Source organism: Uranotaenia lowii, chromosome 1, assembly GCF_029784155.1.
Source record: "Uranotaenia lowii strain MFRU-FL chromosome 1, ASM2978415v1, whole genome shotgun sequence".
NCBI classification, from domain to species: domain Eukaryota; kingdom Metazoa; phylum Arthropoda; class Insecta; order Diptera; family Culicidae; genus Uranotaenia; species Uranotaenia lowii.
Genome location: NC_073691.1, coordinates 21,236,951 through 21,264,795, shown reverse-complemented (window position 1 = coordinate 21,264,795; position 27,845 = coordinate 21,236,951). Strand labels below are relative to the sequence as shown.

General features: G+C 40.8%; 1 protein-coding gene and 1 long non-coding RNA gene across 7 annotated transcripts; both read left to right on the top strand.

The window, feature by feature from the left end:
• Positions 1-9: 9 nt before the first annotated feature.
• LOC129754702 (uncharacterized) lies at positions 10-27,845 on the top strand. Of its 6 annotated transcripts, XR_008739061.1 has the most exons (8): positions 10-24; positions 669-951; positions 10,202-10,602; positions 10,660-11,163; positions 11,643-11,722; positions 11,788-13,324; positions 15,331-15,429; positions 15,842-27,845. It is a non-coding gene; the product is annotated as an uncharacterized LOC129754702 (long non-coding RNA). The 6 variants fall into 6 exon arrangements; XR_008739066.1 differs by lacking the exons at positions 10-24; positions 669-951 and adding an exon at positions 2,876-2,890; XR_008739062.1 differs by lacking the exons at positions 10-24; positions 669-951 and adding an exon at positions 2,880-2,894.
• LOC129754696 (uncharacterized) lies at positions 13,331-15,324 on the top strand. The gene has a single exon (XM_055750904.1). The coding sequence runs from the start codon at positions 13,527-13,529 to the stop codon at positions 13,914-13,916; it is 390 nt and encodes a 129-aa protein (XP_055606879.1). The 5' UTR covers positions 13,331-13,526; the 3' UTR covers positions 13,917-15,324.

The window sequence follows — 27,845 nt, the reverse complement described above, 5'->3', positions numbered from 1 at the left end:
GAGCTTTCTTTCTTACTACTTAAGGTGAGAAAACTATGAGGAAGAGATTTTTCATTGTAGAATCAACATAACTACACACGTTCTAAGAAACTAGAGTAATTTTTTTTTTAACTCCTGGTAGGTTTAAGTTTGGGTTTTAATTGTTACAAGAGACGTACCAATGTTCATAACTGATGTAATTGGCTTCACGTGTAGTTTTTTGTGTGGCATTTGTGTCTTAACCCTTCATTTCATGATTTTTTATTTTCCCTTAAAAATCATTTTAAACAGTAGGAAATAATGTGTACGTCAAGAAAAAAAATTTAAATAAAATACGATTTTTCACTTTTTTCATACATTAATTGTTGCAAATATGTTATGAAACGAAGGGTTAACGTAATGTAGTGTGGAAGTGTGTAGGGTCACTAATGGAAATTTAGAAAACCAGCAAAAAATCTTAGAATAATGGGCACAACTTTCCCGTTTTGGATAACGTGCCGCTTTTAAGCCTAACCCTTTTCTAACTTTAAATCTGTATTTTTGTTCATAATAATAAAATTACCACAGTTGACTCTACTCATGCTAAATCTTTGCTATTTGTTTCACCCAAAATAATTCTATAGTTATCTAGTATGAAATTGACTAAAATTGGTCCTTTCTATCCTTTTTGTTTTTGTTCCGATTTTAAGTCTCTTTACAGATCTTTCGAAAAAGAAAGCTCTCGGCGATTAATCAAATGCGCCAACCATCTGGATGGTTCTCAACGAATGCCCATTTAAACCGATTGAAATCACAACAAATGGCGAGCTGAGACAAGACGCTCGAAAAAAAAATCCGGATTGAACACGTTTCAACGAGCTTGCTGTAGCCGGCTGGCAAGTTAACGATTAGCTCCGAACCGAGCCCAGCTCTACCCGATTGTCACGTACCACTCAGAGGTATGGGTCTAGATTTCATTGCTTTGCAACGCAGGTAAGCACCACGTTTGCAATTAATTACGCAAGCAAAATAATTGAAATCATTCGAAAGTTCCTACTCCCCTCACTCAAGCAAGGGGCATAGGCTTTTGTGGCAGTTCTGAACCGAGAAATACCTGGAAGATAATTTTTGCGAATTTACTTTTTTTTCTAACAAACAAAACAGGAAATGTATTTTTTTGCCTGAGCTCCCTTTCATTGTTCCTAGAGTATCTAGTTTTACTTTTTTGTTGTTGTTGTTTTTTGAAGAAACTTTTCTCACACGAAGCTGAGCTATCAGCTATCAGGAACTGGTTAGTTTCTCGCTAGGGAAAACCTCCCTACATACCCCTATCATAGAAAAAGTGTGTAAATACGTTTCTTTTTTTCGCGACCTCGTGCATAGTTTGGCACGGTGTTGGTGCAGGTTCTCTGGTTCCACAAATACCACCGAATCGGAAGCGGACATTAGTGACGACGTGACTGTTTTCCTTTTGCCCGGTTTGCCTCATACGAGGATCAAGATGTGGATTTGTGAGATCCTGTGCCCAGGTACACCACCCCACATGTGGGCTGGAGTATATAAGTAGTTAAATGTAGTAGTGCTAACCATGCAGCTGCTGCTGCCTCGACCGACAACTTTGTTGTTATTCGTTTCTGTGGAACGGCTGATGGCCCTCAAACCAGAATAATAACAACAACACAACGATTTCTTGTACTGGCGATGACGACGACGACATTGCCACGGGGTAGATACGTATTCTTCGATTCCCTTCTTTTTTTTTGTTTCGAAGCAAAGTTGAAAAGATTCTAGGCTTTTCGACTGGCTTACGTTTGCCTGATCCGGAAGACCAACACGGGGTTTTCAAAGGTCTATCTCTTGAGCAAATGCTGCTGATATCCGTCAAAACTACAAAGCTCTAAAAAGTTAGTTCAAATCTTTTTTTGAAAAAAGATGTTAAGATAGGCATATTTTTAGGATGCAGATAAGCAAGCTCTATAGTATTCATAACACTTCTTTTTCAAGTAATGTAGACCCTAGCTGAGCATAAATTTGTACGATTTTAAATAGAAAAATGCAAATACGCCACATCAAAATTTTCAAGAGATGTTTTTGATGTTCATACATGCATACATTCATATTAAGCAGCGAATTGATAGGGGTTTTTCGTTTTTTCCGGTACGTTTTTGCAAATTATGAAATTTGCTTTGCAAAATCGGTTGTTAATTCGGATAGTGTCAATCCTAGAGCAAAGTTTTCTTTTTTAGCCTTTTTTATAAATGACTCAACATTTGTGAAAAACCTTTAAAGTATTTAATTTAGTTTATTTCTGGGAAGCTATGAGCTCTATAAAATTTACTCAAAATGATCTATTAATGGCGTAATTCGGCTCAAAAACGTTCAAGTCGCTTCATGAAAAAAACAACAACAAAAAAAATCATGTGCGACGACGTTGTTTGTTGTAATTACGTTTGCCCGACGTTTGTTTGTCGTTTTGCCACGAACACACACTTCAAACGTCCGTGTGCCTGTGTGTTAGTAAACGACGAGTACCTGTTGTGCGATATCGCATCGACAGCTCAAACTAGGCTGAAGAATAGATGAACGTTTTGCTCTATGATTATCCACCTAGTTACTAATTGATCACGGTTTCTTGGGATTTTCCATGCTAGTGACATTTTCACTTTTTTTTTGAGATAACGTGATTCACTTATGAAGGGATTTCCTCTTGTCCAAACTTTTATAAGGGAAAGAAATTGGTTACGTTAGCGGCAAGCATCTGCCCATCATAATCAAACCCAAGACAAGAGACCAACGCGGCGTTGTTCCTCTTTGTTGTTGCACCATATTGCGCATTAGTTTGGGGTTTGCGTTTCCCAAGAAACTATCCTAAGGAAGCTTTCCCTTTTGGAATTCGATACCCGTTGCGATGAGCAGATGTTGACGGAGACATGTAGGTAATCCTAGAAGGAAATAGAAAACTGTCCTCAGCTGGTTTCGGTGGAAGAAAAGAAAACTGAATTGATTTTTGCTAATTTATTCACAAATTGTTCTCATAATCAAAGCTAGTAAGCTCATCGTCTATAGCTCCAGATTTGCATTTGAAAGCTGATGCTAATTTGACGTGTTTTTAATTATGAAAATCATAATAAATCGGTAAAGACTTCAGGCCGAGAAATTATCCTAATCTATTTTGACTCAATTTTATCTTTTAAGGAGGAAATAATGGAAAGAGAAAAAGTCCCATTGCTGAATTAATATTAAAAGTCAAGAAAATAGTTTATTTCAATCAAGGTCACCTTAAAAATACAGTCAAAACAACTAGTATTCTGATAAATAGTTATTAAAAGCTATGAAAATAGTTGAATAACTCAGTCACGTTCAATCAAGGTCACCCAAAAATACAGTCAAAACAAACAGTATTCTCTCTGATTTGTGGTTTAGTTACTTTCCCTTTTTCTCCAAGCCGTACCGGTATGGTAACTGAATCGAAACATTATTTTTTCTATAATTTACTCTATTAAAAACTAAAAATAATTTTGCGTTCCAGAAGGTTGCATTACGATATGGTGCGTTCCTCCCATTAAGCGGGCCACAGACTACACAACATTTGTACAAATGCGAAGAAATTCGATGAAATTTTGTCGCTGTAAACACGATTTGCATAGTGTATGGCACTGCTTGAATGAGCGCCCAAACGGTTGGAGTAAAATCGGTCGGGATCGAAATATTTTGTACAAAACATCCTCCCAGCCGGGGTGGAGATGGTTTTTTTGTTGCTGTTGCTGTTTTCGCCAGCAATCGTTTGTGTTCGCGTGAAAAATGTTTGTATAGTGTGTGGGCGAGCATAGATCAAACAATCGTCGTGGAATCATCGAATTTGTACAGGCCATTTGTGTAGTCTATGTCCCGCTTTATGTGTGCCTGCCCTCACATATCGATAAAAATTCAACCGTGGAGTGTGGACGCAGACTGTGGAACAGGCCAAGACGCATTGCGACGACGTTCCATCTACCATAAACGTTTGCACACAGCTGCAACACCACATTCACTTCCTCTATCTGCTTTTTTGTTGTTTTGATGATGTGGTTTTTTCGGTGCATGAATCCGTTAAACCGCATCAGCTGTTGATTTTCGTTATCAGTTTATCGCTTATAAATTTTATAAACTGAATGATCTTTCAGCTTAAAATGTCTATGCCCAGTTTCATCAGAAAATCTTTAATTTCAGCTTCATTTTTCCCGATTACGAGAACGAAACTACGCAAAAAAATCCCCAACTCTGGTGTTGCTGATTCTGAAAGTGTATTGGTGTCATTTGCGGTGGTTCCATCAATACTAACGCGCCCAACAACAAGGGCGAGCAGCAAGCAAGCAATATGCGGCCGTGCGCAACACGGTATTGCGTTTTGTTGCTGTTTTCGAGATATCCCTTCATCGGGTTTTTTTCTTTCTGTGCCGCCGCACTTTTTCGCATCAACTTTATGAAGTTCTGGCACCATACACGGGTACCTCTCGCAAAGTAAAAAGACGTCCGTTAATATTGAACGTTAACAGTGGAATGAAAATTTTATTCGTAACTATGTACTAAGGTAACTATGACTAAACATCAGACTGCTGTGATCGCGGATTATTTCGCCAACACTCCTCCCTAATCCTCGATCCCTAGCATCTGCTTCATCTTGTCGATTCCAGCTTTAACCAAGGGCTTGGTGAATCCGTCTGCGACTTGCTCCTTCGTGTTGACGTAGTCCACCGCTACCTTACCGTCATCGATCGTTTCGTGGACAAAATGATAGCGAATGTCCACATGCTTCGTCCTCGGGTTGTAGCATCCGTTCTTGGCTATGCAGATGGCAGATTGATTGTCGCACAGGATTGGTACAACAATTTCTCCGGTAATTTGCTTCAATAAATTCCGCCACCACAACGCCTCCTGGATCGTCCTCGACATCGCCATGTATTCAGCCTCGCAACTTGATAAAGCTACCGTTGACTGGCGTTTCACGTTCCAAGAGATAGCGCCACCTTGGAACATGAACACGTATCCCGTCGTCGATCTCGCTGTGTCCTTGTCTCCTCCCCAATCTGCATCGGTGTAGCCAACTAGCTCTCCGTTGCCTTGCTTGCTGTACCGCAGCCGATTGCTCGCCGTTCCCTTCAGGTATCGTAGAATTCTTTTCACTGCGTCCCAGTGCTTTGGTCCCGGATTGCTGTTGAATTCACTGACTGCATTCACCGCGTAGCTGATATCCGGACGTGTTGCTTGCGCAATATACTGGAGACATCCTACAGCTTCCTTGTAGGGAACCTTCTGCATTCGTTCGTCCTCTTCCGGTTTCTGTGGTGACATCGATTTGTCCAATCGCTCGCTGACCTCAAACGGTGTACTCACAGGATGACAACTTCCCATGTGAAATCTGTCCAAAACATCTTCGATGTAGTTCTGTTGGTCAAGGGTCAATTCACCACGTTCCCGATTCCTGCTGATCCTCAGTCCCAGGCACAACTTCGCTTCGCCCAAATCTTTCATCTGGAACCGTGTGCTCAAAAATCTCTTCAGCCGCATCTTCAGTTCTGCGTTGTTGGTGAAAATCAGAAAGTCGTCCACATAAATAGTGACGAACAACATTCTGTCCTCATCGATGGAGAAGTACAGACATGGATCAACTTTCGATTTCTCCAGTCCGAACTCCCGTAACGCCTCGTCTAGCTGCTGATTCCAGACACGACTGGATTGCTTCAATCCGTAAAGCGCTTTTCTAAGCCGACACACCTTCGTCCTGTCTTGCTGAAAACCTTCGGGCTGCTCCATATGGATTACTTCGTCGTTGAGTCTGCCTTGCAGAAAAGCTGTGACCGCATCCATTTGATCCACTTCGAGATCAAACTTTGTCGCCAACGCCATCAGGTACCTTATGGTTGAGTACCGGACCACCGGTGAGTAAACTTCGTCGTAGTCTATGCCCGGTCGCTGTGCGCACCCTTTCACGACCAAGCGCGCCTTGTACCGCTCGATCTGGCCATCGGGTCCACGCTTCGTTTTGAAGACCCACTTATTTTTGATCGCTTTTCCGCCCTTCGGTAATTCTTCCAACGTCCACGTTTGGTTGGCCTCCAACGCGCTGATTTCCTCTCGCATTGCTGCTACCCACAGCTCTCGGTCTGGTCTACGCAACGCCTCTTTATACGTAGTCGGATCGTCCATCGTCTTGACATCCGCAACTGCGGCACCTCGTGCACCGCCCCGTGCAATTGTCGACTGTTGGGAAAGGTTTTGGCCAATAAACGTGCTATAAGTGACAAAATCTTTGTACTTGCCTGGAGGTTGGCGCTCCCTACCGCTGCGCCTCGACACAAGCTCTATTTCAGCTGGTCTTTTTGATTGCGGCGGGAGCGCGATGTCGCCATCTGCATCCTCGAATTCACTTTCGGAACTGCTGCTGTTGTTCGCCATTCGTTCGACAGTTGAATGCTCTGCAGCCTCATCCTGCTCCGGCTCGGGTTGCACCGGAATGGACGAACTCGCCCCTTCCACGGATGAATTAATTCTCGCTGGCAAATCACCTCTCGCTTCGGTGACCATCTCGTCCGAAAATTCAATTTCCAAAAACTCAATTTTGCTTCCTTTTTCAGATGCTGACGCCTCGCTTCGGCCCTCGTCCAGGATCTTCACATCACGGCTGATAATGATGTCGTTGCTCTCCGGATCGTAAAGTCGATACCCTTTTATGTCCTCGGAATAACCGACAAACACACACTTCGTCGATTTTGGGTCTAGCTTCTTCCGCTTCTGCTTCGGTACATGCATCATCGCTGTTGATCCAAAAATTTTCAAGTGGCCAACAAAAGGTTTCCGTCCGGTCCACGCCTCTTCTGGCGTCTTTCCGTCCAAGGTACGAGTTGGGCTCCGGTTGATCAAATAGACCGCTGTGTTCACCGCTTCGGCCCAGAACTTTTTCGGCATGTTAGCGTCGTTCAGCATACATCTCACCTTCTCCAGAATCGTCCGGTTCATTCGTTCCGCAACGCCATTTTGCTCCGGCGTATACGGACACGACTTCTGATGCCGAACACCATCCTTCTTCATGCTCGTCTTGAACCGATCGTTGATATATTCTCGGCCGTTGTCGCTGCGCAAAACTTTTAATTTGCAGCCAGTCTGCCGCTCCGCCATCGCCTTGAAGTTTTCATATGCCTCGTATGCCTGGTCCTTCGTCACCAACGTGTAAATAAACACCTTTCGCGTAGCATCGTCGATAAAGCTCACGAAATATCGACTTCCTCCTAGTGACATCACTTCAAATGGTCCGCATAAATCGGTATGAACCAACTCCAAACGCTGCTTGGCTCTCGAGTCGCTGTTCGGGAATACATCACGAGCATGCTTACCCTGCAGGCAAGCCACACAATCCAACGTATCTGCCTTTTTCATCGAAAATCCGTTTGCCATCCGCTCCAACTGCTTCAAACTTTGCAGGTTCAAGTGGCCTAATCGCCTGTGCCACACTTCGAGCTCCCCGCACACGTATGCCTTCTGCACCTGTCGGTTGAGTCGATACAATCCTCGTTCCGCAGTACCAGACGCAAAAACTTCTCCAGTTTCGGTAAGCACCTTGCAATCATCCGCCGTGAACGCCATCGTAAAGCCTTTGCTGCAGATTTTGTTAACCGACAACAAGTTCGCTGCTAGCTCTGGTACTTCCAACACGTCCTGTACGTCCACCGGCCCTTCGATGCAATCCAAATTGACCACGCCTCTTGCTTTGGCTGTCATACTGGTTTTATTCGCTGTGTCGATCTGAAACGACACCTCCTGCTGCGCTTGAAAATTCGGTCCAGCTCTAGCCATGTGGGTTGTGGCTCCAGAGTCAAAATACCACTCATCTTGATTAACATCGCTCACCGCCAAAACTGCACACATCGCTCGACCTTTTCGTCCTTTCGTCATCGTTGCTCCGGTCTTCTCCGGACAACTTGCTGCGTAATGCCCCGGTTTGTGGCAATTGAAACAAGTTACATCTCGCCTGCTCGAACCGCCGCTACCACGACGTCGCTGCTGATGCTGGTGGTGCCCACCTCCGCTGTAGAAAGCTCCTTCGTCACTGCTGCTTCGTGGTCCATTTTTGACTTGGACATCTTGCAGAATTTTGGATTTCACTGCATCCGCATTCAACGCCTGTCCCGACGCCTCCAAGCCCATTACCATCGGTGCATAGTACTTCGGCAATCCCATCAACAGTAGCGAAGCGAGCCACTCATCAGCAACAGGGAAATTTATTTCAGCCAGCTTGTGGCTCGTTGAAACCATGGCATCCACGTACGCTTCCGTGCTCGAAAAATTTTCCAGTCTGATCGAAGTAAGCTGCTGCAACAAACCAATGCGACGATAAATTCCGTCATCTTGAAAAGCGTTTTTCAGCTTTCCCCAGGCCTCTCTCGCGTTCTTCGCGTCCATAACCAGGCTGTAATTCGTCTTCTCCAGGGATAGGCAGATTGTAGACAGCGCCTTCATGTCAATCTCCTCCTCGACGACTTCGCCTTCCTTCGGTTCGACCGCGCACCAGGAACCCTCCCGGATGAGCGTCATTTTCATTGCGAACGCCCACGAAACGAAATTTTCTCGGCCCTTCAGCTTCTCGATCGTCAGAGCCACACTGCTTCCGCCGGTCGCACGAACCGCTCTCGCCGCACCGCTTCCAGTGTCTCCCGACCAGCTGCTTCCGCTGCCAGAATACATTTTCGTTTCTTGAAGAACTTCTTGATGTTACTGCTTCATGTAACTGCTTGAGGATTACTACTTCGATAACTTTCTACTAACTATTCCACTACTTCCGGTTATGACCATTTGCCTGGGCCCATAACCTCTCGCAAAGTAAAAAGACGTCCGTTAATATTGAACGTTAACAGTGGAATGAAAATTTTATTCGTAACTATGTACTAAGGTAACTATGACTAAACATCAGACTGCTGTGATCGCGGATTATTTCGCCAACAGTACCCAACAAACACGAGTGGTGTGATATTTGGCCATCGTTCTGCGCCTCAACCAAAAATCTGTTGTTGTTGTTGTTGTCGTCGATCTGACTCCCCTCTTTTTCGGTAGTGCAAGCGAGCAAAATGGTGATTTTGGACCCGTGCCATTCGAATGTTGTGGAGACGGTCTCCCCAAACTTCACCAAAGGCCTTGATTCAGTTCAAAGCCATTTCGAAGCTGTGAGCGCTTTACCAAAATGTTGAAATATTATTTGAAGGTGTTACGAGACCTTCAAAAATAATATGGTTTCCATATGCAACTTTTTCGTTGGTTTGCTTTGTCATCTTCTGTTGAAGATTTAACAATCCAAAGTCTCAATCAATTTGAACTCAAGTTTGCTCAAATTTTACAGTAGCTGTAGTTAATTTTTAGCTTCAGTAAATATAAATAATTTTCTTCCATAAAGCCAAGTCAAGTCATTCATGGACTAGTAAATTATTTACAAAATTATTTTCAAGCAAGTTGGAACCAGTTTCAGGACTCACCAAAAATTTGTCCAGTCAGGTATTAGTTGTACTGATAATTTCCTGAATTATAAAAAAAACAATTACTCTTCCGAATTTTGCAAACATTCGAAATTGTGGTACAGTTGTGAAATTCCGTCTCACTAGGCAAAATGTCAGTCTATCAGATCATATCGCACCCAACTTTCAAGCTCGGCAACTCTAAACGTTTAACCGACGACGTCGTAGTTAAAAATCGAAATCGTTTCCAATTCCAAACGTTTTCGAATTACCTCTACTAGGTGGTAGTCTTCGTCGCCAAACGAAAGATGGAGACAAAATTGATGTCCCCTCGTCGGGTTGCCTCTTTGTCTACTTGCTTGTTTTTACTCTAGACGACGGCTACATCGTAGAATTTTTCATTTTTCTTGCGTTCATGAATATATGAGGCCCATAAGTTTGGGAAGGGTTGCCAGCAGTAGAACGAGGTCACGGTCCGATTGCTAAGTAGATCAACTGTTTGGAATGGAATTTTTCTAAAATGTAGTTACATTGACGATTCAGCATCACCAACAAAACTTGTTTGAAATAGGTTTTTAGAGTTTTATGATCTTTCAATCAACGTTTAAACTTATTGGACCAGACATCTGACAATCGATCAAAGTTTTATGACCATAAGTTTAGAATAAGGATTTTCTAAGTGTTCTGAAACTTGACTTGACTATTTTTTATTTATTTTTAACCACCTTCACCAAATACTGTCTAATTTATTTCTTTTTTGACAGGATCGCCCTATTCTCAGGTGCCAAAAGGATCAGTATGTTTTTGGCTAAAACCCATAGATGGCTTGTTGTAACAGCGATAGAAAATAATGAAGAGTTTGAGGCATGTGTACTCGTGGTGTCATAGTATATTCAGCACAGCTTGAGCTTGGACTACACAACACATGAGTGATGCGTTTTTCGACAAAAGATCTTATTCTTTGTTCATCACAGATTTCAAGTAGATCCATTCCGAGACACCCAGCACAAAGCCCGGAAACGAACATCATACGCTCTGGAGAAGTACAGACATCAACAATAGTAAAGTGAGTCCTGATTAGAATTTGTTCCATTAAATTCTTCGAAATTTGAATTAAAATAAGCCTTTTGAAGTAAGGCCCTGGTGTAGATATTCGATTAACAAGGTATTGGATTTTAAAATTTTAAAGCACATTGCCAAACAATGATTTTTTTCCTTACAGGATCTCCGCATTCTTCGAGGAAAATGAAAAGCCCGTTGTAAAAGCGATAGATAACAATGAAGGGTTTGAGGCGTGTATACCCGTGATGTTATATCATATTCGGCACAGCTTGGGCTTGGCCTACACAACATGATGTAGGATACAGACGAGAATAGTTTTAAATAATGGTTAATTCTTTCGATCAATACATACATCCAATTGAATGTTATTGGCTGAGCGTGTAAAAGGCTTTTTCAGAAACGGTTAAAGATAGAAAAACGAAATTGCGTCAGTTGATTAACGAATTTTGGCGATAATGGCTGTTTGTTGATATAGTGATCCGGAAGAAGTCAGCGAAGAATCTGACACATGAGTAATGCGGTTTTCCGAGAAAAGCTCGCAATCGTCGTTAAACACAGATATCAAGTGCATCTATCTAAAAACAACCTACACTTAACCCGCAATTTCTTCGACGCGAACTTACATCATACGCTCTGGAGGAGTACAAATATCATTACTTATAAGGTAAGTCCTGAAGAAAATTTGTTTCATAAAATGCGGAATAAGAAAAACCAAAGCTCTTTGTCTACCGCACTTCCTTTTTCTCTTTGAAATAAAATATTTGATTACCGAGATGTTAAATTTTCTAAATCCTTTCAAAATTTTTTTTAAAATTAGACTTGTTTTGACTTTTTTTTATTGAATCTTACGGCGCGTTCGTAAACTGATTTTTTGAGTGATGCATCGATTTGTTTGGTAAATGTCAAATCACTTTCCAATGCTTTTGCATACAGTTTGTTTAATTTAAGAACGCCAGCATCAAAAAAAGAATCACTTCGACAGAAAAAATCAATTAACGAACACGCCGTTAATATTTCGAGAGATAACAAATTTATTTTTGACTATAACATTCGAAACATACAAGGCCCGTTGTAATAGCGATAGATAACAATAACGAGCTTGAGGCAAGTGTATCAGTGATGTCGTTTAATATTTCGCATTAGGTTTGTCACTAGTTGGACGCTGCGCAATAAAAGGACACCTGACAAAAACCAGCTATCTCTTATTGATTCCATAAAACAGCGTTAGTATCTAGAATAGCAAAAACCCATGCCTCTTTGTTAAATACATCTTATTTTCCTATTAAAGATATGATGATGGTTATGATATATGATTATTGAGATGCTGGAAACTTTTATCAAAATGGGATATATTGGTTTTTCCCATTGCGATAGATAACAATGAACAGCTGGGGGCTGTTGGACGCTCCGTAAGAAAAGGTCCCAATCATTATAAGTATATAATTAACTTTGGTAAGCCGCGAATGACTAAGATGTTAAAACTACTATAATCGAAACAACAAAAAATTATAGAAGATTTCTAATTTGCTACGATACATAAGGGTGAGTCTTAATTCAGATTTAATTATTTAACACTACATGTAGTCACAAACAAGCTATACTAAAAACTGCAAAATCATTTTAGAATAAATATTTTTTTCAATTTTGAATGGTTGGTTCTACAAGTATGAATTCAAGTTAAAACTGTATTTCGAACTCTCGAAAAGTTTATTATTCAAAAAGAAGACTATTAAACGAACTGGAATCGCTGCCTTGGCAGAATAGCCAAAAATATGTATACTCAAGCAGAGTCAAGCGAGTGTTGCAATGTTTTACCAATGTTGTGTTGAGGCAGGAGGGCTTTGCTGCTGCTGTAGTGGTGAGCTTGCTTAATGAGGAAATATTTTATTGGATCCGAGAGGGTTGTTTTTTTTCGATGCTCGTTTCCCGTTTGTATGTATACGTGTAATCTTTTGCAAAACTGCACATTTTCGTATCGACCAACTGCAACGTATTAATTTTTTTTCACCTTTTATTATTGGAAATTTTAGACAGTTCCTTATTTTTAAAAGGTATTTTTGCCTGAATTTTAATATTAACAAATTATTTCAGAAGATATAAACTTTGTGCGTATAATTGTTGATATCTGACAAGATTCCCCACCTTCTCTTTACTAGGCAGAGAATTGCGTTGGAATGGAATTACGTATAATAATGACACCACTCAATGTCAATCGTTTTGAATACGAATTGTATCATTCTTTATTCAAGGGTTTGTAAAAATGATACAGTAAACTATACGTGAATTTTGTCGAGGACTAGGAATTTTTCAACAGAAAAACCGTTCTTTATGAAGAATTTAATTTTTTTTCGGGGTTTGAAACGAGATATCTGTACTTTCACACGCGATTCATCTAGTTCACAAATCGAACCGAGCTGGAAAGAAGGGGGATGGCTTAACACACACACACACGATCATGGGTACCATGTCGTTTTGCGATAGGGTTCAATATATAAACCAACCTGGGGCTGCCTGGCAAGTTTGGGTTTGTGTGTATATGTGTACTCGTTGACCGAGTGACTGGCTGGGTCGAGGCTTGCTTTGTGCTGCAGTTGCTTCTGTTCGATCAGAAAGGTTTTCGCAGTCGTTGAAAGTGGTACTGTTTTTAGAGTCTCTGGCATTTCAAAGTGTAGCTAAAGAAAAAAAAAGTCAAGAAATTTTCACAAGTTCCATATTAGGAGTGCTGCCGTAGTTAAGTTCGAGTCCAGCAGAGATTCCCAAGTGCAAGTTATCTTTTCGTTCGTGGTTTCGGTTCCGAACACTGCTGTGCGAGAGTTCTAAAGCAGGTGTGTAGTGGGGAACATCCAACAATTAACCACGTTCTAGAAAATTGGACCATTTTTCGTGTGATACAGAAAAATATAAAAGACATCTAAACTGAAAAATTAGCTAAGGCCCAGAGGAGAGAGTAGTTGAGCTTAGCAGAAAAACAGCCCCGAAAATTTTCGATCTGGAGGAAGCAATTTTTAATCAGTTAGATCGTTCAAAATGGTAGCAACCAAGCATCGAATTGCGTCCCGTTTCGATAAGTCGGACAATTTAGACGATTGGATCCGTAAGATTAAGAACAAAAAATTCATCGTCAAGCGTGAAACTCGTGGACAGGATTTGCGAGTGCTGGCGATGCTCACCGGAGCACTCAGCCATGCAGAAGAATGCCAACGGCGTGAAAAAGTTCGCAAGCAAGAAGATCGGGCCATTAAATGGGCTCGGATTCGATCCCGGTTAGCCGAACCCCCGCGGATGTACTGTGACCTGGAGGATGAGGAAGACGAAAAGGCCCGCGATGCGTCCCAAGCCATCTGGAATGAAGAATTTAACGGAATCAATAATTTCATAACGGAACTGAGCAGTATCAAGACCCCTCTTAGCCGATAGATAAAGGGGCATCCCGTGCAATCTTGGAATTTTCCCAAATACTTCCCAGCTTAATTCGATTTGGATTAGGGAAATGGAACACTCGATCTCAATACAGGAATCCTAAAAAAGTGCAATACTTCGGGAAGGTTCCGCTCGAATTTGGTGCAAAATCTCGATTTTCTTCCATCCGCTTCCCGAAATACTTGGAAAAGTTGTGGAAACCCAACAATGAAAAAAAACTAGAGTCGACCGCCATTTTGAAATTGAAAATTTTCATCACGTTCGCTCGGGCCTCATTCACACACTCGCTTATTGCACAGATGATGATGAATCGAAGTGGGGACGACGAGCGGACGGTAAACGATGGCGTCAATGCCATTCGTGTTTGCTCGGCAACCTGTACTCTTCTAGAGCTAGGTGTCGCCAGTCGTAGCACTATCGTTTTTGCTCTGTATGAGCGCGTGTGTGTGTGAGTAGGTAAGTTTGTGAGTTTGCGCACCACACTTCGAAGTCGGTTTTGTTTGCCTGTTCGTGAACTTTTCATTCCCGAATACGCCAGCAGCAGCGAATCGTATTCGCCGTGTGGACGCGACAACTTTAAACAACAATACCGCAGGCTTCGATGCGAGTGCAATGTTTTCATTTTGCCTTGAGTTCTCCCCCTCTACCCGTTTTGTATAAAAATCAAAAGTTAACGGCATGACTGTACGATGATGATGAAACCGTTGTTGCTAGTGGTGGTTGTGGTGGTCGAAAATTACGCGATTGCACGCAGCCTTATGATGCGACGCCATTGTGAGCGGACCTGACGAGTCTTCCCCCCGTTAGGCTTAGCCTTCGTTTGAGAATCGAATTTTTCCTTGGCTTTTGGAGCCGGAACTTCCGGCTTCGGAGCGTGAACTGAATAACCGTACAATTATATTTATATTTTAGTTTTTGCATTGAGAAGAAAACGAGAGAAGAGAGAACAGAAACAGTCAAAGGCTGAAACAGAAAATGAAATATTGTGATGAAATCAATTTAGATAGATTTGTTTTTGTAATCTTTCGTCTTGTCCGCATTGCAGTAATTTTTTTTTTTCATTCGGTAGAGAGTCGCGGAAATGAGTGACTCACCGCAGGAACTGTTGGTTGTTTAGGTTTAAAGCTCGAAAATTCCAATGACGCCATTGTAAGCTAACGAGATCGGTCATTCAAGTACAAGGCCAAGACACAAATAGTGATGGCACACGAGATTCCAAATAACAATTGCAAGACAATTTTTCGCTAGAAAATTAGCATATAGTTAGGAAGACAGGAATTTTTGTAAAATTGTAATACAGATGAAAGGAAATCAAAACAAAATCTCAAAAACCTTTATATATTATATACAACAATATAATTGTCAACAATAAATGTCAACTGTGTGAATTAACAACGTTTTCCATTTCCAGTACCAAATGAGACAGTGATGCACCTTTCCGACCATCCGACCAACGGGGCTAGCTCTCTATCGGCTTGGATGTCGTCCGGAAACAGACCTATTTCTTTTGGTTCGTAGTGTGTCACTTTTTATTATTTTACCCCCTAACTCTTAAGTATTTTGTTTACTGAACAAAAAGCACATGATTAGATATATCTATACGTAATTTTTTTTTCGGAATGCGTACTACTAGTCTAGCCGCGTATTTTTTTTAAATAATTGATTCACATTGAATCGCGAGAGTAGTTTAACCAATCTATTTTTAGCGTATCCAAAATCTAAAGAGTTTAGTTTTCTGTTTATTTTTTGCATAGTTTGTCTGTACATTCAAATTGCAATCCGAAAAGAAACGAAAAAACCCGTGAAATTTTGTGTAAATAAAACATTAACTTGTTACGTGAAACTTTAAAAGCCTTCCTGTTTTATCATTTATCTAGTTCGTAAGGCCTACAAACTAATTGGTGATGTGTATCTATTTACAGCTTTCAGATAGAACTCACGGTTAGTTCTGAAGGGGCGTACCTAGAGAAAGCTTCACCAAGTTGTGTATCACAAATCCTTGAGCAGTACGAAAGAAAGAATGTGATGATGACGAGATGAGGAGGAGGAAGGTTGTTAGGAGGAGGGATTCAGAGAAAGAGAGAGATATATGGGCCCATCACCGATCACGCACGACACGCAACGAAAGGTGTATGGAGACAGAAAGAGGGAGAGAGAGAGCGCGAGATATGTGTTGGTTAACTGCAGCCGGAGGAGCGGATACGTGACTCCGGATCGAAAGTGTGTGATCTCGATCGAGTTTGGCAAGTGGCCTTCCTGATGCTGCTGCTGTTGCTTCTGCTTCTGCTTTTGGTTCTGCCCGCATACGGTCGAAATCGGTGCGTTTCCGAGGTGCCGAGTTGTGTGTGACAGCAATCATCTTCTGACCCCAAAAAAAACAAGCCGGAGCCGGAGCCGAATGCGTCACACTCGCGAGAACACGGATCCACCACCCACCGGGGGCTAGCTATCGAGCGAGAGGTGCGCTGGCAGGCGGCAAGGAAGAGGCGGGCGGCTACAGCGTCAAGGCGACGAGTGAGCGCGATTCTCGGTAACACACTACACAAATTAGCTAGTTATCTATTGACACATACCTGAAGCAGCATATTTGAGAGTTAGTTTCAAGGAATTGCACTAGTCTGTGGCATCCTTAAGAAAGTCGTAGGCACCTGACAGGAATGTGTGCGACGAGTATTTTCAAATAGTAGTGAGTACATGTTGAAACGAAAGCATGCGTTTCCAGTTGTAGTCATATACATAGTATAGCGTGGTGGATTCGGTGAAAAATCCGACCACTCAACAACGTTTAACCTGATTTTGAGTTTTATCCCCAACCATATAGTAAAGTCAACAAGCAACCGCAGGTAGACTGATCATGACTGATTTAGGAAGGAGTGGGAGAGGCCGAGATTCGGATTGTTTGAACGACTTACGTAAGCGAGTTACAACAATGAGTACGACGGCGATGCACAGCTTGCGTGAGGCATTTTTAGGGGGTCTTTCAGACACAGAAACTACGTGACGACAGCACCATCAGAGTACAGACGAGTATAAAGAGAAACGAAATGAACAAAAAATGAGGTCACCTTGCGCGAACAGATTTGTAGATGCGCGTCTGCGGGAAAGGCGAAATAGAAACAAAGAGAGAGAGAGGGATCGTCGTACAGAAAGGAACACACCAACAGAGATTTTTGAAATGGATAGCGGTAAATTGCGCTAATTTAACTTTTTTCCAACAAAAGTTTTCGAATTTCCAGACAAAATAGATATCAGAGATATCGATTGGAATGGGTTTGAGGTTTGTAGAGATGCAGCAAAAGGAGTAAGAAAGCAGGTTGAAAAAATGGCGGGTACAATGGTTAGATAGTAGCTGCACATCATTCCTCCACCCGCACGACGAGATACGAGTTAAGTCCGTAGCAAGTGTTGGGGCCGATCATCATGTTAAAAACGTGTTTAGAGACCAGCCTAACCGGTCATCCAGCACACAGGAAGAGAAATTTACTTTCGTTTTGCAGATTTATATTTTGATTTTTCCCCCAACGAAGAAGATGATGATGATCGTTGCAATCAAGAGAGTGCACTCATTACAAGGTAAAGTGCTTTTAAATGCAGTTTGACGAAGCCCGTTTTTATTTTGCAGCAAGCCTTATTGAGCGATTTGGAAAGATCAATCATTGCGCTGGTATGATGAAATTAAAAAATGAAAGCCATTGCGCTACTGTAGCTTAGATAGCCCCTGCAATTATGTGCAGTAGATCTCAAATCATAACACTCTTTAAGTAGTTCGAATCCTGCCCTCAGGCAGCATGATTTCATCTTTACAGAAAGCAGAACGGTCCAGCTCCTGTTCAGGAGGCTGAGTTTTATTGTTTCTTTTTTTATTTTACTGTTTCTTATGCCTGGAATCCGACACTCCAATGTGAAAGGACCGCCTAGAGCACACACACACACACACTTGTGTCATGGAACGTGTCTATCCCATGGGTCCCGAGTCCTAAAATATTCGGTAAAATTGTTCCACATAAATCTACGCAAACGGAAGTTTGTTTCGTATTTACAGCGAGACGGCATGGTCCGGCCAGATACCCTACATCTGGCCGAGTTTCTCTCTTTATCATTTCCTTTTACTATATTTAACCGGAAACCGGAAGGCACACCCCGAGCTCTTAGAACCGTACCGGACGATTTTGAACCCTAGAGACAAACCGCGGCCTACATCCGTCCTTCTTCCCGTGGGCTTCCGATCAAGGAGTAGACAAACAGACAGATCATTCACAACTCGTGGTAAAATGCAATTTTATTCTGCCTAGAAACCCGAGTTTTCGTCTTTACAGCGAATACGGTCCGGCCCCGTCCCTGGGAGGCCGAGTTTCTCTGTTTATTGTTTTCTGTCCTTTTTTTCGCACACGATAATCGCCGGAGCTGTGGCCACTGCGAGTGTACTACTGACAGAAACTTTAGCCCGTCTTTCGAGAGATGTGGAGAACCGCAACCCACCCACAATGGAACGAAAGCGCAATAGACGGAAACATCCGGGCCTGGACGGCGCGTGAATGCTGCTATGAATTTTCTATCTATTCCCCCGGTCCGGCTCTCATAACCAGCCGAGTTTCTGTGTTCTTTTGTTTTTGTTTTCGTTTATGACCTACTTCCAATCTGGACTCACATGAAACGGAACGACATGGTTCGGCACTAGGCCTCCTAACAATGAAGCAACCTACCGATCTGCTGCAGGGAGTAGTGAAACGCGGAAGCAGCCGTCGTGACACAACCTTGACGGTCTGTGACTTGACTGGAAACTGGGAGCAGACAAATCGATTCGGTAAATTTGAAAGGAACCCTTACCCCACAACGGAACCCGTTTTCTTTTGCAGTCGACTAGTCGAGACCATCTACTAGCACCCATCTACTAGCTTTGGCCGGTCGGGTTGGCTCTTACGCAATCAATGTTATCCACTAAAGACGGCCGGCTCACTGCCACGAGAAACAAAATCGAAATAAACCGCAGAGAGTTGTTCGTTGTTCCCTTACCACATTCATTGCGTTCGAAGTAAGCTACAACAAATTTGCAGACAAACCCCCAGTTTTACCTTTTGCAGAGAGAAACGTGGAATTGTGATCATTTCTCAGACAGAGCTTAGCTAATTGCACATTGTTTTTGGCGCTAATCTGATCAACTGTGGCGTTTTGAAATTTTGAACGTGGGAAAACCGAATCCAAACGATTACCTACCTATATCAACGTAGAAAGCCTTATATGTAACATTTTCTGGCCCATCCACACAGCATGGTTGTGGCAGTCGACTAGATATCCTGAAGTCCTCCGAGAGATGTTCGACACAGATCAACGTTCACTGATAAACGGTAAACTTTGTATTACTTCCACCCCCAACAATCCTTAGTCTATTACAGCAATCATACCTATATGGAAAGTATTTATTCGCTTTAAACCGCAAGGATTTATACGGTTCGTTCCACCTAGGACGCACAAACAGGTTTTTAAAAACGAAGGAATTACCGGTCATCAACCAATCTACCAATCCCAATCATGTTTTAAACATCGTGGAAAGCAAGCATCATGTGTCCAGGCATTCATTAGGCGATTTGGTGGCGATCTTCCTCGACAAAATTGTGTCCCTCTACTACTACTACTACTTACCGCAAGAAAAGCATCCCCTGGCAGTTGTACACACCTCTAATAACTACGTATTGCACCCCGGAAACACCCGGCCCTTCGTGTGTTTGTCTGTGTGTGTGTGGGGAAAAACGCAAGAAGAAAGCATGTCTCTGGTGGTAGCTATGCTAATTTGTTTTGTTACTTTCGTTTACTATTTTCTCACCAACAACCAAAAAAAAAAGAAACAAGCCGGAAGGTTTGAAATATTCTTACTTTTATTCGATTTTATATATTTCTAATACCAGTAGTTTTTAGAAAAAAAAAAAACATTTACACACACATTTGTATTTTACGGTAGTATTTGTTATGCTTTTCCCGTTTGACTGGACAGTCATCGGGGCTGTTGGTTTTTTCAACTTAATCTATTGTCTTTTGCAGAGTTGTCGATTGTTTATGTTGAAACGATGATGCATTTACCTCTTATTATATTGTTTTGGCAAGCAGGAAAAAAAATCACAAAAAAATTAATCCATCCAGCGCGCTTGAAAGTTTTGTTAACACTAAAAATCATCCGCAAAGTGGTGTTGAAGATTTTATAAGTAAATTTGATTGTGCACACAATGGAAAACAGAAACATAAAAAAAAAGTTAATACCAGGGAAAACTACTATGTGCTTTAGAACTTAAGTTGTGATTGGGCTTATCTCTTTTAAAACAATGTTAATTGCCACAGTTTATTTTACTTACCGTTCCTATCTCGTACCTTATTAAGTATGATAAGTATGTGCCTATTGTTTGAAAGTGTTTTAACCTTTTTATACATCTGCATAGTTTCACACATCTTTTGACTCCGCTCGTCCGGATCATTGTAACGTTTCTCTTATCTTATCTAGTGCGCACACACACATTCACACCTGTGTTGGTTGTGTATTTTTCTATTGTTATAAAAACAAACGGGTTAAAACTAGCCGAATAACTACTGCCAATAGCATACCTTTTTATGCATATACCCATTATTTTTTAATTGTGTATACATTTGTAGCACCCCTATTTATTAAGCGTGACTGATCAAGAGTAGTTGCTGGAGCGCCTTTACTAACCGAGTCGGATGATGTGTAATGCTTATACTTTTTGGAAACCACCTATCTATTATTATCATTATTACAATTAAAACTACTTTTTCTATTAGTGTGCTTTGTGCGCTTAAAGCCAAGCAAAAATACACCACTTAAAACACATAGCAGAAATTGAAAAAAATCTACTGTGACAAGATCATAAAATCGATGATGAAATTAATGTTTTTCGTGTTTTATAAATATTTTGTAATGTTTATAAGAAGAATGTAAAAAATGTGCTATTTATTATTGATGTACCTGAAAAAAAAAAACGTTTGTAAATTTTTATCGATTACTGAAGAAACTAATGTTCCAGCCAGTGAGAGCTCTGAAAAATACCTATTTTATAAATTTTATCCATACTTATGTATGTATTGTGAGAAAAAAGTTATGTATCAACTAATTATACAAATCTGATATGTGAAGTTTGAAAATTTGTCGAAATAACGAAAATGATGTTATTGTTAAATGTTGAAGAAAATGTTAAGAAAATTGAAGAATTCAATCAAATTTATGTGATGTGTTGTATTGAAAAACTAAATGTTTAGACGAATTTTGGAAAAGTATATCTACAATGTATTGTAAAAATTTCAACTGTGATAAAGTTGTGAGTGAAGTTATGTTCTGTTTTTTATCATTCAAACTCTATTGTATGACTAGTTCTATGTGCTTTGTGCGTAGACGCAATTGAAGAAAAAACCCATGAAATTTTATAATTTATCTAGCAAGATTTGACAAGTTTCATGCAACGCATGTATGAACTCGAAGTGAGACGAAATAACTAAACAATAAACAAACGGAACAAGTTAAGTGAAATTTCAAGTTATGGAAAAAAAATTGTGTAAAGTTATTGTGATGTTGAAAAGTGTTTTTCTTCCATTTATTCCTTTATTATGATCAGTTTCATGCAATGTATGAACCTTCTAAATACTGAAACGAAACATAAAGCCTGAACAAGTGAACAAAAAAAAACGAAAATGTTTTGTAATGATAACGTGTTGGTTATCAAAAAAAATATCAAGAAATTTATACAAATGTGAATGATCAATTGTTGTCAAACGAAGAAGCATCTGTACAAAAACGCATTGTTTATTTGTATGTGTAATCGAGATCGATGTTTAATGAAAATGTATTTTTCTAATTCTAGAAAAGTAGAATGTTTTTCTAAAGTGCAAATTATTGCTTGTTTATAAATTGTTGATTTAATTTCAATAGTGCCAACGGTTTGTGTACTAGTTTGAGTGAATTTGATCAATATTTTGCTATTAAATTGTTTTGTGATATTCTTATACTATTACCTACCGATTACTATTATGTACAGTGATACGAAAATCTCACTTTGTTATGCCGGAAAAAAATTGTTTATGGAATTTGCTTTATTGCATCTGTAATGTAATTTTAACACAATAAGTTTGAAATAAGTTTACCTAAATAGTAACACGTTCTTGAACATCAATGTGATGCCCTGAGTGCACTTTATATCTATACCTAGTATTATTACCTATATGGAATTTGTGTATTTTAAAAACCAAAAAAAAAATTATGCATGTGTAATCGAAGAAAAACACACGAGTAGAACACCACACGGTTGTTGGTTGCTAGAAGAAAAATATTCACCCCGATCCCGGCGGAAGATGGCCGTGAGATTTACACACACCCACATTTGCTGAACCTGAGCAGCTGGGCTTCTTTTTCCGAGTCATCCGGTTTGCATCGGTATTGTTGTTGCCCTATTCATCAAGCTTTCTGCGAAATTGGTCGCACACCGCGAAGGAGCTCATCCACCATCATTTGATCGTCACGAAATTATTCTAATAACCGGTCCAGGTCCCGCCCGCCTTGAACCATCATTTATCGACATTTTGTCGTTGGGATACGATTCGCCTACGAAGAGCCTAATGAGATGATAGCACATGTTGGTCCCCGTCAGACACCTTGAAATTTCCGATTAACGCTGTGGCACAAACTTCACACACTTTTGGGTCCGATCCATTCCGATTTTATGAAATAACGTAGGAGTCTTTGTGGAGATACACATTCGGTAAATCTTGCACTCCTTTGCTTTTGTTTTACGTAACGGGACTCGGGGCCTTCGAGCCCTGGTCCCGCATTTCTCTTTTTTTCAGATATTTCTCACGACCCTTTCAAGAAAAGCACAGACTTGGCTTTATAACTATCACATGTTTAAGTTCATCTTTCCGAACACACTACCTACTTGGTTATGTCACACGATTCGATTTGGGAGGTCCTGGTGGGTTCCTCGAGAAATAGGCTTCTGGTTCCGTTCTTAATATTGGGTAGCGACGATGACGACGACAAGACAAGACAAGGGTGGCTGGCTCCAAGCGCGTTCATCGATCAGGCACGTCCGGGGTAATCGACGGTTCGGTTCGGTCCTGCTGCTGCTTGTTTCGAAAGAACGAAAGAAGAGGAGGAATGCGAGACGAGCTAATGGTTCCTTTAGGGCGATCGATCGATGGTGGGCCTGGCAGCGCGCGCCTCTTGTGGAGAGAAATTCCGGATGATGGATGACACTTAGGCATCGTACGTGGTCCATGGAATTGTCCCAGTTGTCGTCAGCTTACTTTTTGAGAGGAACTTCTGGCGAAACTAATCGAGACTTGAGGAAACCATTTGGTTAGGAGAATTCGGGTAGCAGCTTATTAAGGAAAGGCGAAAAGTGATTTAAGAAATGTATTCTACAAATCGGAACGAATGAATGAACAACGGAAGTCAACGGGAATATCAATTTGGAAAGCGAGAACCAGATCTTTGGAAAAAGTTAAAGAAGTCTTCATACAATAATGAAATCAAACAAATCAACGTTTTGAAAAACCATCGCTATTATTGTCTACAAGTTTCAACACGAATTATATCAACTCACAAGTAACTGAAGATAGTCAAATTCAAGATCTAGAAAACGACTTAGCATGGCATTCACACCTTGAACAATGTCCTTGATCAATGAATTATAATCGTCATCACTGAAGAATCTCACTGAATAGAATGGAGACATCACCTGTTAAAAGTGTTTCGACATTGAAAGTACCAAAAAAACGGATCAATAAGTATTGCATCCTGAATTGTTCTTGAGTAACGAACAATAATCGCCGACACTGAAGAATCTATTTTTCAAACCAAATTTAAAAATGAAAAATCAGCATCATATTATGATTGCCAATTGTCACACTTATATCACTTGCCAATTTCAACTTGATTGGTCAACGACAACACGCAACTTAAACTTCAAAAAGTTGAAACAGCAAACCAACTTTTTTTAAATTGAAGTCCTTAGTAATCTAGAGATTTACTAGTTCCTGACTTCAAAGTGACGTGCTGAGATCAAAAATAAGATACCATGAAACGGTTCAAATGTTCACCTTTTTCGATCGTTAATAGTCAAAAAGGTGGTACGAAACCTGAAAGGCCACCTCGGCTAGTAAAATTCAACCCCTACTCTGGAAAGTAAATTCATCAATTATCAAGAAGACGTGTTTGCGGAGCGACGCTTAAAAGAGAATAATTCAAGCTGAGTCAGCAAAACTAAGTTAAAATGTGTTAAAAAAAGTGAATGGAGCCCAAACTAGCAAATTGGAAAAGGGCTATTTTCAACAAAAATCGATGAAAACCAAATTAAGTACACCAAAAGATCGAGTTATCAAAAAGCAGAATGCAAGACTTAAATAAGTGAAACAAAGTGTTGTTTTCAAAGAACATTGGACAACAAGTGCTGAAAGTTAGTGAAAGTTTACAAAAATCGGAAGGCCGACATCTGCATATCGAAAAAAATGAAATCAATTTGTTTTCGATGCGATCGCTATTCGTATAATTTCTGTTACGAAGCAGCTACACATAAAATCGCCGGAATGTCTTAACAAATTTAAAAAAAGGCAAATGAATGGGCTGCCCTTATTGCTTAAATTAGCTGGTATCCCTTCAAAAAAAATCTGTTTGAATTACTTACAAGTGATAATAGTTATCCTGAAGGCCGATGAAAAAAAGAGGCTATTGTTAAAACAAACAGGCCTTGATTATCGGGTTGCTGAAGTTTGCGCCGAATTTATGTTCCATTAAATGAGAGAAGGAATCACCCCGGTTATCAAAAATCTCAGATGTATACCACTTCGAAGAGAATTTGTTTGAATAAGTGATAAAAGCTATCCTGAAAGTCTGGAATGGTCGAAACACGGCCTGTTGTAAAGTAAACCAGTCCTGCAATTTTTATTGCAGAAGTATACCGAAGTCATGATATCCATTGAAGTTTTAAAAAAGTTTTTGGCTACGTCTTCGAAGAAAGTTTGTTTAAAAGGCATCAAATGTTAAAAGTTATCCTGAAACCTGATTCGTTCAGTAAAACAGGCTGTTGTAAAATAAACCAGCCTTGTGAAGTTCGTTTCGAGTAACCTAAATGATGGCCCATTGGATGAGAGAAGGATTCACAGTTTTGAAAAATTCGTCGTTATTTCTTCGAAGAAAGTTCGATTTAACAAAGGCATGTGAAAAATGTGGCTGTTGCGGAATAAACCCAGCCTTGATGCAGAAGTTTGTCCCAATTCAAAGTCCGTTAAATGAGAGAAGTTTCAAAGTTTAAAAAATTAAATATCCAAATCGTTGGAAAAAAAAAATCTGAAGAAGCAAGTGATTGAAGTTGAATCAAATTATTAAAAAAATAAGGCGTTGTTATATCCCGCCTAATTGAAAAGGCTTCGAAATGAATCAAGCCGATCCAGTGAAGTTATTGGTGTTTGATCGCTGCTTCGAATGTTATTACAAGTTTACAACCGGATGAGAATGTTTCTCGCAACATCAACCCCAACCTGGAAAAAATCAGTGATGAAATGGCAAGGCTTTTAAAATGCTAGTGAATCAAAAGGTGAATCTGAAGGTTGTTCAGCAGAAAAAAATCAGTTCGTTCTCGGAACGAGAGTTTTATTCAGTGCCGTGAAGTGGCTTATTTTAAATTGCTTAAGCCTGAAGTATGATCACACCCAGAGCTGTTGAAAGCTGTGTGAAGATCGAAAATGAAATAAGTGATGATTAGAGCACGTATATCTATTGAAAAATGCCATTGAGAGAAAATGTGTCTGAAAAGTGAATGAAAAATCACCAACTATCAAGAAGCACCAATCAAAAAGATAAAGTTTCATGAAATGATACCAACCAGCGTTATGTTCGTTTTGCAAAACGCGCGAGCTATGAAATTGATGATAAATGCAAAGTTATCTACAGGCTATGATTGAAAATGCCGAATGTAAGAAAGCAGTTTGTTCGAGAAAAATGTTAAAAACCAGTCGTCGTTATTTGAAAAAGGCTGTTTAAGCTTTCGTTTCCTTTCTATGAAAGGGAACACTGCCCATAAACAGACTTTTAAGGAAATTGTTAGATAGAAGTTGACGCACACATCCGTACAATCGAAGCTGAATCAATTATTTCACCACCAACCACAAAATCAACAATCGAATGAGAGGAGATTTTTACCAATGGAGAGCTCGATAAGGTTTACGAAATTGGAAGGTTCGTTCTTGGTCCTAGAGAGAAGTACTACTACGCACAGGAGATTCGAATTCGGTAATTGTTCGATCATCGACATCTTTCACTTGATCCAAAACAAAAATCACTTAAGCTGCTAGGCGAGGATAACTGTGTCTCGATGAGGAGAGCACTCCCAGGAGAGGTCCCAAAACCGACAGTTCCCAAAATACCTAGCCGAAAAATGATCAATTTCGCCCGGCTCGTTCCCTCGGGGACTAGCTGGGCCATCGAGAGGCAATTCCTTCCCGGGGCCACGCTTTGGCTGGTGTTTCACCTTGAATCCGCACCTTCACAAATACACCATTCCTCGCAATATTGGGGCAAATTTTAGGTTTAGGTGAGACTGCAGCCATATATTTATCGTTTACGAGCGATTCAAGAGAACACGCTGAGCATTGCAATGCACATCTCGAATAGAAAATCCTCTCCGTGACTAAAACTCATTCCAGCAGAATGCCGAACTACAGGAATATATATATTAAAACGAATACCAAAAAAAAACACATCTTAAACTAATATTTCTTCCTATCTCTCGAGCCGCTGTAACCAACTACTGTTCTTCCGACGAAGCCGTTTGTTTATTTTTTGTTTCCAAAACTGGCCGAATCCGGTGCACAAGACCACACTTCCAGTGCACTGGGGCAGGCCTTTCATTGAGGCTGATTTCGCCAGCGGCGAAGCGGCCAGGAAGAGTGCCCCGAGAAATTGATCGTTTTTCTTCCTTCAGTCCAGTCCAATATCAGAGTATTTCACCACTTATGATGAGAGAAGAGGCAAGCAATTCACACACACGCAATCACGTGGACAGAGCGAGAAGTACTCTAGAGTCTAGCTAAAGGAGGCAGGGTAGGCACCACACTCAGTTGAAAGCTTACCGCTTCCCTGAGGGCGAGAGAGATAGATTGACCATTTTCACTTGAGACATGACCGAGAGAGATGTTCAGAGGAGGAGGGTAGGCGGATGGCCCAGGCAAGCGTGAAGAGGAAGCGGAAAGTCGCGAGAAGATGGGTCCAACGCGTCGAGTTAGGGTTCCAGGGTTCCGGAGACGGCGGCGGCGGAGGCCTTTCTCAGCCAGTGAGAAGAGCCCACGGATACGGACCGTGTCCGTTGGGTGACCAGCGAGAAGAGAGAAAGTGTCCTTGGAGGGTGGATGGATCGGCGGGAAGGCGTCGGCGGCGGCGAAGGCGGATGGATGTCCCGTGGTTAACAAGCGAGAAGAGCTCGTAACACGGACGGTGTTACAGAGTGGCCAGCGAGAAGAGACCATGGCAACGCGGGGATTAGGACTTCGTTTTTCTTCTTCACTCTTGAGTAGCGTGTAGGGCAAGGCTTAAAGTTTGAAACATCGACGTTTCTCTTTCTATGAAGCAACTTTTTCAAGGTTGAATTTTTTTTCTTAACGTTAAATTATACGATTAAAATTGAATTCTTACCTCAAAGCTAGAATTATAACTTATCAGTATACTTATTGATACTTTTACAATATGTCTATTCAAGTTTACGCACCAAGCCTGTGTTCCTTACGGCGATAACGATATTTTGTTATTCGCAAAACAAAACATTTCTGTCGAATGAAAACAAAAGACTGAAAACATAAAACAAAAAAAATCAAAATTAAAAAAAAAACAAAAAAGCATTTGAATCGGTATTAAACATTTTTTAAAATTAAAAATATAAACAA

Coding starts and splice junctions, on each gene's coding strand:
- LOC129754696 (XM_055750904.1), top strand. CDS start 13,527: ATGGTAGCAACCAAGCATCGAATTGCGTCCCGTTTCGATAAGTCGGAC.